Source organism: Mytilus edulis, chromosome 13 (genome assembly GCF_963676685.1).
Source record: "Mytilus edulis chromosome 13, xbMytEdul2.2, whole genome shotgun sequence".
Classification (NCBI taxonomy): domain Eukaryota; kingdom Metazoa; phylum Mollusca; class Bivalvia; order Mytilida; family Mytilidae; genus Mytilus; species Mytilus edulis.
Genome location: NC_092356.1, coordinates 23814446 through 23828151, shown reverse-complemented (window position 1 = coordinate 23828151; position 13706 = coordinate 23814446). Strand labels below are relative to the sequence as shown.

The window sequence follows — 13706 nt, the reverse complement described above, 5'->3', positions numbered from 1 at the left end:
GATAGCATCTTCTTGGTTGAATCACAAAAAGGCTGACCTAAATCTCTTTAAAGATAAATTTTGTTATTTAGAAATCAAAATCTGACCGATATTTCTTTACCAACCTTCGCCTCAAGACAGGTTTAAAGTTTGGGAATCATTTCCTATTGAACCCATTTATAAAACATTCTTTCGAAGTAATCACAACGATCTTTTTTAAACCAAGAGGTGACATTGATTTAATAATAATAGCAATCTATACATTTTGAATTTCATTCCTGACAATTAATATATGAAACGTAGATATATAGGTTTTTATTAAGGAAATTTGTTTAGTTTCCAATTATGTAGAAATGGGAAGAAAGATACAAGAGGGACAGTCAAACTCGTAGATTGAAAATAAACTGACAACGCAATGGTTAAAAACAAAAGGAAAAACAGACAAAAAATAGTACATAAGTATACTAACCAACAAAACGAAAAATATATCGTTTCGGACCTTGGCCTGATTACCTGTTCACTATCCAGCTGCGGTTGGTACCGGCCTGTGTTTTGGTTACTTTTGTATTGTATATAACACGTGAGGCGTCTGTGCACTTTTCTGCGGTAGTTGTTGTATAATGTTCATCATTGGTCCATGTCAGTCATTTTTTTTTTGTAATGTGTTTTGTTTAATATAAATCGTTAGTTTTCTTAATTGAATTTTTCATATTTGTCATGTCAATGCCTGTTAAAGCCGACTTCTTTATTTTATTTTAGATTTAGAAGGCCATACTATTAACAATCATACAACATCTCCTAAACGCAGGAAACGTGTGATATGAATCAGAAGAGGACATCACACTACTTATCTAACTCTACAACCAACAAACGATAACCCAAAAATATAGCTGACTATGAGTTTTGGGTTTGCTCATTATTGAAGACTGTACGGTGAACTATAGTTGTTAAATTAGGTGTCATTTTGGTCTCTTCTTTTTTATATAGACAGGGACAAGTTTGATGAGACATACTCCGTTCTTAATGAGATGCTCATAAATATTCATAACATGTTCAGAACGAGGCTATATTCGGTCACTAAAGTAAACAATATGGCGGCAAATGACAGCGAGAAACTAACGGACCATACTTCAACGAAGGATTTGACTTGTTTACCGGCCATCAATTTTGGCTTTGTTGAGTCTATCGTAAAATCGGGAAGTAGGAGTCAGGGAGACAAAGAATTATCAAAGGGATATAAGTATTTCAGCGAGAAATACGTATTTAATATTTCAGGTATTTGTTCTACACTTTTGGCGCCGATTCCTCATTTTTAACCCTTCTTAATTTCATGTTGTTTCAATATAGTATACACTAAATTTTAAAATAATGAACGATCTGTTTGTCTACGTAGGCACGTTGGGTCCCTGTATTTTTTTTTAGTAAACTAACTATTTAAATGTCCTTGTCAAAATCCACTGTGATGTTATCAAATGCGACACTTAGTACGTACCAGAGCAAAGTAGGGGCAATACGACAATTTACTTCACGTTTTATCATCAATTATCAATATGTTAACTCAAATTTCACTAGAATGATGAATATTCTTTTCATATATTATTGTCTCCAAATATATACATGTATATGCATCAGCTTCTTGAAATCACCTACATATTAAAAAAAGCAGATGTAATCATACATGTACCTGCAAATTTTTCAAAATGCCAATGGGGGTTTTGCGTGCAATATGGCCGTCATTATAGTCCTAAAAACCCATCAAGGGGCCTTTAAATACATGTTAATGTTGGTTTTGGCTTCTTCATTATTTTATAAGCCTCATGTCATTGTAAAATTAATTGTTTTGTTTAAAACTGCTCATTCAGAATTTGACTTTTGGATCATCCATTGGGGAAATCATCCCTCAAATAGTGACCGTACGATTGCCAATAAGTCAACTCTCCATAAGAGATCAAAATGACACAGAATTTCATAACTATAGGTCACGGTAAGGCCTTCAACAATGAGCAAATCATGCTAATCCTTGAGACAGAGTGCAGTCTTGATATGACATTAGATCAGGAATCAACCACCATTTTTTATGCAGATGTACATGTACAGTATATAATTATTTGTCTCTTCTTTTTTTTTAACCCTTTATAAGCATGAAGCACATGTGTCCGTAAATATTGTGAATTGATTAAAAAATCAATTTCCTTTGTGGCCTAAGGGTCTGGCATAAGATACACTGTACCATCCATACTTTGTATTTCATTTTTCAGTCACTCCTTTCTATGAAAAATATTTAGTGCATTAAAACTGATTTATTAAATTCCATTTTTGATATAGTGTTGTTTAATCTTTAATTTAACTATGCAATTTGACATAATGCAGACATCAATCAATTATGTGTTAATCTTAAAGCACTATTTGTTTACTCTTGAGGGTCACTGTGGCATCAGTTTCAGTTACATTTGTATTTGTATGCTTTTGTTTATTTCATAAACTGTTTAAATTTGTTTAGTTCATAAATTGGATAATGGTTGTATGGTAACAGCAAGATGTCACAGATCCCAAAAAAAGAATGAAAGTCCACATGAAGTAGAGGTAAACAATTAGAATCCCTGTTACCATATATAATGTGTCTTAAAATAAAACAAAAATAGGTTTAAAAACAGAATCATTTGAAAGGTGTATTTTTTTCATGTAGGCTACCACAATATTCTTTATAAAGAAGTGGCATGAGCACCAATGAGAAAATTCTCTATCAAAGACAATGTAGTTTAATAACAATAAGCTGCAGTGTGGTATAGTCTCAATGTAGAACTTAACTCTTCCAAAAGAGCAAGCTATTTACTGCTGTATACATGATATATAAGGTCCTATTGTTATGTTTTGTGTTAGGTTCATTATGTGTACTGATACTTTGAAGGAAGGCGATCACATCTCTTAAACTGTTCAATGCTGCATAATCTATATTTACAAACCTTGTTAGTATAATGTATTACACTTACCACTGGTAAGAGATTGAGGTTCAAGTCCTCAACGGGGAGTATATAGATGTGCATTTATTGTGTTGACAGTTTGATTTTTTTTGTTTTAATTATTGGTCCAAAAAAAAATATATAATCATCTACTTGTTAGTTATATACGTTAACTGAATATCAGACTTCTGCTTGTCATCACTTCTGTTCATTTATCAATGAGTGACCTTTAGGTTTTTAATTTGTTGAAAATATCACCCTTCTAGTTCTAAAGAACACGAGTTCAAATTAGATAAGATGATGAACAGAATTTAAAGCCCTTCTCAGTGGCGGATCCGGGGGGGGGGGGGTTCCGGGGGTGTGCCCCCCCCCCTTTATTTTTGCCGATCAATGCATTTGTATCGGGACATATGTTTTGCACCCCCCTTTGCCCTGGGTTAGCATGGGTTAGCTCCCCCCCTTTCGAAAATTCCTGCATCCGCCCCTGCTTCTCATTGTGTAATTGTCATTTTTCTATGTACAATTTGTATCATCCCACATAAAGTTTATTAAAACAGCAATTACTCCATATATCCCTTATATTTTTTACCTGATTTTGATTTGTTATTCTAACAAGCCCAAATGACAGAAGGCATATAAGCACAAGATATAGAATTTAGATTTACTTATACCTTGTACTTATCATTTGACATTATCAATAAATAAATGGTGATGAAGTCTTTGTGTATAGGTATACATGTTCATGTTGTATCTTTAATATTACATACACATTTTTGGTATTTTATGCATATAATGGATGAACAAAGAAAACTGTTTTCTTGTTTGAATTGTTTTACATTGTCATATCGTGGTCTTTTATAGCTCAATATGCGGTATGGGCTTTGCTCATTGTTGAAGGCCGTACAGTGCCTATAGTTGTTAATGTCTGTGTCATTTGGGTTTTTTGTGGACAGTTGTCTAATTGGCAATCATACCTCATCTTCTTTTTTATTTTAAGAAAAAAATGAACATTTATCATTGACGATTTGTGTCTTATTCTCATTTTGTAGATATCCTTAGTGGAAGGACCTGCTTTAGAGTCCAGCAATTGTTCCTGTGCAATAGGAAAATCAGGTACATGTGGCCATGTTACTGGTCTTCTTTACACATTGGCACATATGAAAGTTTCTAATCTGAAATCAATTCCATCCGACATCTTGAAGACTTCTTTGCCTCAGACATGGCATATACCAAGAGGTGAGAAACTGAAAGGCAGCCCAGTTGACGATGTTGTTGTTTGTGGATACAATTCCAAATCTCCGTATAGGCAACCCCGTGGTCTCCGATCAACTCTATACAATCCGTCAAAAATAGATTTTTCACCTGTAACAGAATTATGTGAAGCAGTTGCCAAAGTTGATAGCAGTATCTTAATGCTTTCGGTCTGCAACAGTACTAGCCAACAAACCACAGACACAAAATTTGGTAAATTTCCTACAGGGTCTGCAATAAGTTACCAACAAAAGCTGTCATCCCATTATATATTAAATATCCTAGATGAGGACTTCCCAATACTGCCAGTAGATAACGTCATGCTAAACACTCTACAAGTTGCCTTAGACAGGAATAAAACTACTAGCTTCAATGCAATTCAAGTCAGTATGGATGAGACAAGGACCATAGAAGTGATGACAAGACTCCAGAGTAATGACCCTAGGTGGCATGCTGTTCGTAGAGACAGGTTGACAGCATCAGTTGCTGGTGACATAGTCAAGAGGAGAGCTGGTTTGTTTTCTTCCAAATTATATGTGTTATTCAATTCTATGCATCGTACTTGTGATAATACTTTCATAAATAGTCTCCATCTGTCTGTGAAAATAGATTTAATTTAACAATGAGGTGAAATAAGAATACTAGTCTTATTTGACATAATTGTATAGCTATACATAAAAAAAATATTTAAAGACTGCACATAATTTCATTGCTTTTGACCTATTTAAAGGAGCTCATTAACAAATAAGTTCATTGTTGAAGACTCTACATCAACTGTTAAAATAAAGAACTCAACAGAAATATAAACCGTTGTCATTGATCATTTCAGTTTTTTTCATTGCATTTTGTGACATTATGATGTACATCAACTCCATATCCATTTATCATGTTTATATCCTATAAAAGACAGACAATTGAAAAATATAAGATAATTTTATTAACTAGAACAATAGTTAAACTAAGATAAATGTACATGAATGGTTGTTATCTACTAAAAATTAACAAACAATAATATAACTTCAAATGACCAAATTATTAATGCATTATAAATAAAAACATACAATCTCTTTAAGGTGGTACCCAACACCTTCACAAAAAATTTATTTGGCTCGTTTAATTTTCATAAAATTTTAACAAAGTATTTACTCTGACCCTTTGACCAAAATTTCAAAATATTTGAACCAACAAAATTATCAGAAAAATTACACTGGTTATATAGAAGTTTGATAAACACTTATTTTGATCATTGAGAAGTTTAATATCCCCTTAACAACACACTGTAATTAAAACGTTTAGCTGATTTTACAGAGTTATCTCCCTGTAGTGTTAGGTACCACCTTAAGGTAGATTGAAACCATTTGATTTAGCAATTTGAAAATTACCAAACTACAGTATGCATGTATTTGTGTACTAGTAATATTATTTCATGTAAAAATTAATTACCCTTTTAGTCAGTCCATTTAAGATATACATGTATCCATATTTTATTATCATTTTTTCTCTCCAGATAATGAACCGTTAGTAGCAAGACTAAAAACAACAAGAAAAGTGGTGACAGAGAGTATGCGTCATGGGTTGACGTTTGAGGCAGTGGCTGCAGATTCTTATGCCAAAGTAAGGGTATACAAGAGTGCACACACTGAAATGTCTCACCTTCTTTATTTACCATTTATATTATGTTGATTATCCTAAAATACCTTACAATCATTTAATACACTATATACAGTTTACCTATATTTCTTATAGTTTCTAAGAAACAGATTTAACCATGAAAACTAAACGCTGACCAATGAACCAATCTAAGTACATGTTTAGATTCGGCATATCAAAGGAGCCCAAGAATTCAATTTTTGTTAAAATCAAACTTAGTTTAATTTTGGACCCTTTGGAGTTTAATGTAGACCAATTACAAAACGGGACCAAAAATTAAGAATCTACATACACAGTTAAATTTGGCATATCAAAGAACCCCAATTATTCAATTTTTGATGAAATCAAACAAAGTTTAATTTTGGACCCTGATTTGGACCAACTTGAAAACTGGGCCAAAAATCAAAAATATAAGTACATTTTTATATTCCGCATATCAAAGAACCCCAAGGATTCAATTTTTGTTAAAATCAAACTAAGTTTAATTTTGGACCCTTTGGACCATAATGTAGACCAATTTAAAAACGAGACCAAAAATTAAGAATCTATTCATATTTACTTAAGTTAGAGTGTGAAAACTAAAAGTATTCGGATGACGACGACTCCAACATTATACCAATATACGACTAAAAAATTTTCAATTTTTGCGGTCGTATAATAAAACCTGTGAGACTAACACGCACATCATAAAATATTTCTTTACACCAAGTATAGTTTACCTATTCCAATTTTTGCATGTAGTGCCCAAAAAAAAGACCAAAACTCAAAAACTAATTTATGACCACTGAACCATGAAAATGAGGTGAGGGTCAGATGACACTTGCCAGTTGGACATGTACACCTTAAGGCTTACAGTCCTTCCATACACCAAATATACTAGACCTATTGCTTATAGTATCTAATGTATGGACTTGACCACCTTAACTTAACCTTGTTCACTGATCCATAGATTGAGGTTAAAGTCAAGTGAAAACTGTCTGACCAGCATGAGGACATCGCAAGCTACGAACATACCAAATATAGTTATCCTATTACTCATAATAAGAGAGAAATTAACATTTATACACAAAATCTCAACTTGATTTTCAAGTAGTCACTGAACCTTGAAAATTAGATAAAGGACAATGGGCATGTTAGTTAAGGTAGCAATACACAGTTAGAAGTTAAGTTTCGCATTATGGCCATGGTGAATTTTTTAAATGTGAAAGTTTTTGTATAATAAAATAGGTTTTTAGATGATTGAAGAATAATATATCCTTCTTAGTGGGTTTGTATGAACATTTATATAGTTTTTTAGCATGTTTTAAAGGCCATTTATCTGTTTGGTAGTCCGTATTTTCCTTTCCATACCGCCCATAGGTCCCTAAATTATTGTAGTGTTTATTACTGGATTTTACGCTCGATCTTTTCAATTCAATTTTATGGAAAAACGAACAGAAATGCATGATTTTTTTTGAACCACTTGATAGATAAAAACCTATGGTTTCCGGAAAGGTATCACTGTAATTGATTGAAAATTTTCCTGTGGACCAAATTTTGGAGACTTTTGTGACATGTTCACATGGAAGATTCTCTTTCTATAAATATATGCATCCATAACACAAATATTAAGCATTATTTGTAAAACAGAAGGGGAAAGAGGGTGTTTAAAAATTATGAGTGTCAATTTTAAGTTTTTTTCCTTACTGTGTATTGCTACCTATCGCTGCTGAATCACTATCAATATGTTGTGCTTTCTGTAACAAAAGTCGCAGGTCATAGAATTAGCAGCTGGTTGAATGTAATTAAAGAAAGCCAAGAACAAAGTATAAGTGGAAAAACCAGTAAAAAACATAATCATTGAATTATCATTAGAAAATCTGCACACCCCAAAACGTTCTATTCTTAACTTCTCCTTTAACTGTTTAATCTCTTCATCTCTCTCTTTCAACTTTCTCTCTAGTTCTTTCTCTATGTTTTCAGCTACCACACCACTGAAATTTACATTATTCAAATTATTTAATCAATGCAACAGCAAAATATGAGAAAACCCAGAGCTGATATTTACAATTGTGTATTAAAACCAAATACTACAGAAAAAAAATTGCACCGATTCTTAAATTTGGTTAAAAACATTCAAGTTCCTTTGCAATTTTAAAATTATACAAATAGTCCTAATGTCAATATTAGAAATTATGTAACTGAAATGTCAGATACATTTATATTGCTCTAGGCACTACTATTGATGGTAGGGCTCTAATTAATTGATTAATCATACCTAGTATCCCCCAAATGTTCTTCAGATTCTTCAATATATTCTTCCTGGTTAACCTCCTCTGACTGAAATAAGAATTAATGACTGAAATTAACAATCTACATACAACTGGCTGTCTGGTCTTATAATTAGTAAACAGTACAAACATCAGTTATACATTGTACTTATAGCTTGCCGTATTATTCATCCAGATGAGAAATTCAAAATATTGTATGATTTGTAAAATGACTTTATTAACAATGGAATACATATTATACATATTTGCTGAAATAAAATTTATAAATTCAAGATTTAAGTACTGATTTACATTTGACTATGAAGTACATGTTCATGCTTCCTATATATATTTAGTCAATGCTATGTTTTAGTACATAATGATATACATTTATATACAAGTAAAAAGATATGATATGAGTGTCAATGAGACAACTCGCAATCCAAGATACACTAATAGTGTATCCTGGAGCATGTAAAGTTTAAAACATGTTTAAGTAAAAGCAACTGAAATACATGTACCGGAATATGTATGTGTGACAGTATAAAAATTTCTATTGCTCATTTCATGTACTTTTTATTTTATGTCTTTACAAATTATAACTTATACATTGTATAAAATGTATAACAAGTTCACTTACAATACTATCCATCATCTCATGCTCTGACTGCAGCTTAGTCTTCTTGTTTGGTGTGATGTGTTTAAAAAGAGCTCTTCTTGGGGTGAAATCTCTTGTCCAACTAAACACTGTTGGTACAGCATCTGCTGTCAGAGTTTTCCTAACTGGTGTCCACTTGAAGTCCTCTTTTGTAAAGTGCAAGGAACACACAAATGTGGATGCATTGATCTAAAAATGAACAGTTGCTTTTAGTATATAAAATAAACATGTATTTGTTTAGGGACAAATGACTGGTTGTTATCACCTTCCCACATCCAATTTCATTTATATTACATACATGCAGATGTATGTGAAAGATTGTTTTCATGTTTAAAAAAAAATATGATGATCCACATTTAATAAAGTCGGTACTCAAATTTGGGTAATTAAATAAGGAGCACGATATCGATGAGTGTGACAAACCACAGAAAAAAAACAAGGATGCTGATTATCACAAAATAAATATTGAGCATTGAGACATATAATTCTGAATTATGTGCTGTCATCGTTTGATTGCGATGAAAATATAATTCAACAAAAAAAGATAATTGAATAAATAAATCAGTTGGGGAAACTCTGCATCGTCTATACAAAAATAATAATTAATTCAAATTAATCTTCATAAAATCCATTCAATGTAAATAATTAGTTATAAAATGCAATACATATAAATAAAATAAAAATGTTTTAAAAGCAATATGACTGCATACATATATATACATTACTATTTTATACATGAGATATTGTTGACTGGACCTACAGTACAGGCTTGATCAATTTCCACATCAAACAGTCCAGCTGCATGAAGTTGTCTTTCAAATTATCCAAAGTGATCTTTGATTGCAAACTCATATTTAATGTCAATATTAACCAGCAATATTGGCAAAAGTTTGACAAACAAAAACCATTTTGAGAATAATTTTTGTATTTTTATTAAGATGTTCCAGCATCAATCGTCACAAGGCTGGGCCGGGTAAGGTGATGATCCAGCATCTATAAATTGTAAACTGCTGATGGGTAAAATGGCAATCCTCAAAAAGTATTAAAGTTGCATTATTAATAATAATAATAATTCTTATTATGATAAATTAAAATAAAAAATATATAAATCAAATATCTTATATCTAATTGTTAAGGAAAATGAGAATACTGGTATACTAATATGTGTTAAAATTGAAACCAGATGTGCGATAAAAATAGATGAAATAAAAGTACATGTAAACGTAGGACGAAAATATGTCAACAAACGAGTACAAGTTACAACTTCTGTCCACAAAAAAATAACAATATTTATATCAATCCTTTCTTGTTTTTTATTTAATGAGGAAGAAAAAACACCGTGTATGTGGTGATATATCGGTAACAAATAGTTTTGAAGATTCTGTTGGTTAAACAACGATGATTTAATAAACTAGTTGTCATCAATCAAGTATACTTACATTGAATAGTGGTCCAGGGTCTCTTCTGATTGCCTGAATCCACGAGTTTCTCCTTGCACCAGCCTGAGGAAATCTGTGGAATGAAACTTGATGGCGACGACCATTGCTGTTACAGCTAGGGACGCAACAATGTTGGTCACTACCTTTGCCAATCTTAGATATTACAAGGAACTCTTTCTCGTCGTCACTCGTGGCGGCCATGCTTGTTGAAATGTTTACCGAATATAGCCTCGTTCTGAATTTTTTAGCGGGATTTATGAATATTCGTTAAGAAAGAAGTATTGTCTATAAGGAACATGTAAATGAAATTGTATTGCGTCAGCAAAACTGATGCGAAAACACACTACTAGTCGCTTCAGTGAATATTTGAGCATAACATTTGAATGATTGGTTACATTTCAATACTTAACCATTATTAAAGAGGGGTGAAAGATACTAGAGTGACGTTCAATATAAATATAAAATAAATTGACAATGCCATGGCTTGGCACAAAAAAAGAAAAGAAAAACAACTATGAAAAAACAGGCTCAGCAACACGAACCCCACCAAATACTGGGGATGATGTCAGATACTCCTGAAGGGTAAGCAGATCCTGATTAACATGTGGCACCCGTCATGTTGCTACGGTAAGTAAAAACCCGGTAATAAGTCTAATTCGGTAGGTCACATTTGTGAAAAGGGAACGAGGTTGTAGTTAGAAAATAAACATATCATATATAACCTGTGAAACGAATATTCCATAACCTTAAACAACTCGTGATGGCGTCCGTAAAATTTATGAAAGATGATTTCAGCTTTACTATTTAGAACTCTTGGTTTAATATAAGTTTGTCGACGGCCATTTCAATATATTGCATTAACGACTGTAAAGAATTTAGTTAATTCAAATCACGTTACGGCGTTCTGTCTGCATAAGAAAATACCTGTACCAAGTCAGGAATATGACAGTTGTTATCCATTCGTTTGAAGTGTTTGATCTTTCCTTTTTAGATTTTCCTCAGAGTTCAGTATTGTTTTGATTTTACTGTTCATATCAATTTTTGGTTTATGAATGGCAACTTTACCCAAAGCTCAAATTTTGTAAATGAAAAGCTTAACAGTAATGCATTCAATTGTTAAAATTGAGAATGAAAATGCAGAATGGGTCAAAGATACAACAACCCGACCAAATAGTTTGACCAAATTGTTAGCTGGTTAATACCTAAATTAGAAAATATCATTGTTGTGTCTCTTTTACCGTTAACGATAGTAGGTAAAATTTGTAGCAATTGGTTACCTACATATTTATTCAAAATAATTACTTGTGAGACATAAAACTAAATTTATAAACTGAAATTTTTGTCAGATCAAACTTACGTCTTAAAAGTCTTTGTAATCAATAAGAAAGAAACAGGAAACAGAAATTTAATATTCAAAATTGTTTTTATGATCGATTACAAAGCAGTATACTTCAGTTCTTTCAATCGGTTTCTAGAAGGATATATACATTGAATTGTATATCTCTGTGAGGGCAAATATTCATAAAAACAGATCAAGTTGAAGGCATAATGCCAAATAGTTCCAAATTGAAATGATTGAAAGGAATGACATCATAAATTTACAAATTTATATATATATATATATTGGATGCATTTCACATCCTTGACCGAATAATGTTGTGATCCAAATTTTAAGAATTAAGGTTCAATGCTAAAGAAAAATAATAGTTTAAACAGGATATAGATATTTTGTATTATTTCTCTGTGTGGGGGGAATATATTTATGAATATGAATAAAGATATATACAATGTTAAAATATATAAACTATTAGTTTGTACACGTGTTTTATTTTGGCTACACCTTTTTGTGATTTAAAGGTAATACCGTCAACAAATATTAAAACCACGCACTCCCGATTATAAGTAAAAATCAACCATCGTCTAAATCAAATATTTTTTGTAATTAAGAAAATATAGATGGATATTTTAGACTTTTTGTTTAAAGGTTGACATCCTGTTTGTCCTGGACGATTTGAGGTCCACCGTAAAAACATGGCCATATGGATCATATCTAAACTTCGATCACTCACAGTTTCTTGTTAAAGGAGTATTATTGTCTACATTTACGTCTGATGTTGTCAGCGTATAATTTGTCGATACGCGGGAACAGCCTATAAATAAAACAATAAAAAAAAATGAGATCTGGTATGATCATAATGATTGCCAACAAAGCAACCGTTTCTTCCTATGTGGCATCAATCGTAATGCACATTGTATTACAAACCCGCTAAATAGTCGGTAAGTCACATTCGGGGTAAAAAGGAAGGTGGATTGTCGTTATGGCGACCGTAAAATTTTCGTAGAAAGGATTTCAACTTTTTGGAACTCTTGGTTTAAAAGCTTCCTTGTGTGCATCAATCCTCTATCACGTAAATCATGATATGCACACCTTCACTCTCCGGATTAATAGGTGAATTTTACTACCTTTGTTTGTTTCTGATACGCATTGGTTTGACCCGTCAAATTATCTCTGTCTGAGTAATGATTATATTTCGGCGATTGCCACTTACAAGTAAGAAGATGCATTTATCTAAACACTAACAAGGTATACTACTTTATCACTCAGCTGCCACTAGTTAATTGATAGGCAAGCTTTTTGTAAAAGCTACAATTTTCTATACAGTTATTGACTATTGTATTCATTGGTGAGACTTTTGTTTACAAAAATTGACATTTACGGCGCTTACCTTTTTTGCTATCTTTGCCGCCTGTATTTATGTCGTTTTTTTATTATGATTTTATTTCAATTTATTTACGGCAATTTTAGTATTTGGACACGCAAGATGATTTATATGAGAGTATAATTGGTAAGAATATCTTTGATCTGACTTAAACATTATTTCTTTAACATGAATGGATACAATGTTCCGTAAATAAAATGATTTGATTTAATATTTTGTATTTTATTGGTAAACATGTTTCGTTTGCTTTTATTAGAAGTAATTAATACAGTGTTTTATCTTTTTGGTCCTCAATGCTCTTCAATTTCGTATTTTATTTTGGCCTTTTAATTTTTTTTTGTTTCGTGCGTCACTGATGAGTATTTTGTAGAGGAAACACGCGTCTGGCGTAAGTGTACAATTTTAGTCCTGGTATCTATGACGAGTTTATTTATGATTATTTGAATTCAGTTTTACTCTTATTTATGATATATAAGTTATATATTTGCAGATAATCGTATCGTTTACATCAACATTAAATAATCAATTGATACGCATACTTGACTTTGTAAGTTCGCTTGTCGTGTTTTGGAATTTTTATCAGATTTTCGGAATCCTCTAGTTTTATCCCTTACTTTGCCTTTAAAAAAAGATTTTCCAAATGGCCCCCATTTTTTTATAAATCTTTTACATGTATAATGAAAAGCAATCTGTAAAAGTCTTATAATATCGTTTTTATTGATGAGAACTTAAACATGGAAATAATAAAGCAATGAAAAATTAAGAGAGAGAACATTTTCCAGCTAAAATTCCAATGGCTT

General features: G+C 31.8%; 2 protein-coding genes across 2 annotated transcripts; one reads left to right on the top strand and one right to left on the bottom strand.

The window, feature by feature from the left end:
* The first annotated feature begins 3919 nt into the window (after nt 1–3919).
* On the top strand, nt 3920–5873 carry LOC139500189 (uncharacterized). The gene is made up of 2 exons (XM_071288928.1): nt 3920–4703; nt 5698–5873. Exons 1-2 carry the CDS (start codon nt 4097–4099, stop codon nt 5871–5873), a joined length of 783 nt encoding a protein of 260 aa, XP_071145029.1. The 5' UTR covers nt 3920–4096.
* A 1649-nt stretch (nt 5874–7522) lies between these two features.
* On the bottom strand, nt 7523–10387 carry LOC139500188 (THAP domain-containing protein 2-like). Its single transcript, XM_071288927.1, has 5 exons — nt 10187–10387; nt 8730–8936; nt 8098–8159; nt 7708–7813; nt 7523–7576 (listed from the first exon to the last, which is right to left on the bottom strand). Exons 1-5 carry the CDS (start codon nt 10385–10387, stop codon nt 7523–7525), a joined length of 630 nt encoding a protein of 209 aa, XP_071145028.1.
* Between the last annotated feature and the right edge of the window lie 3319 nt (nt 10388–13706).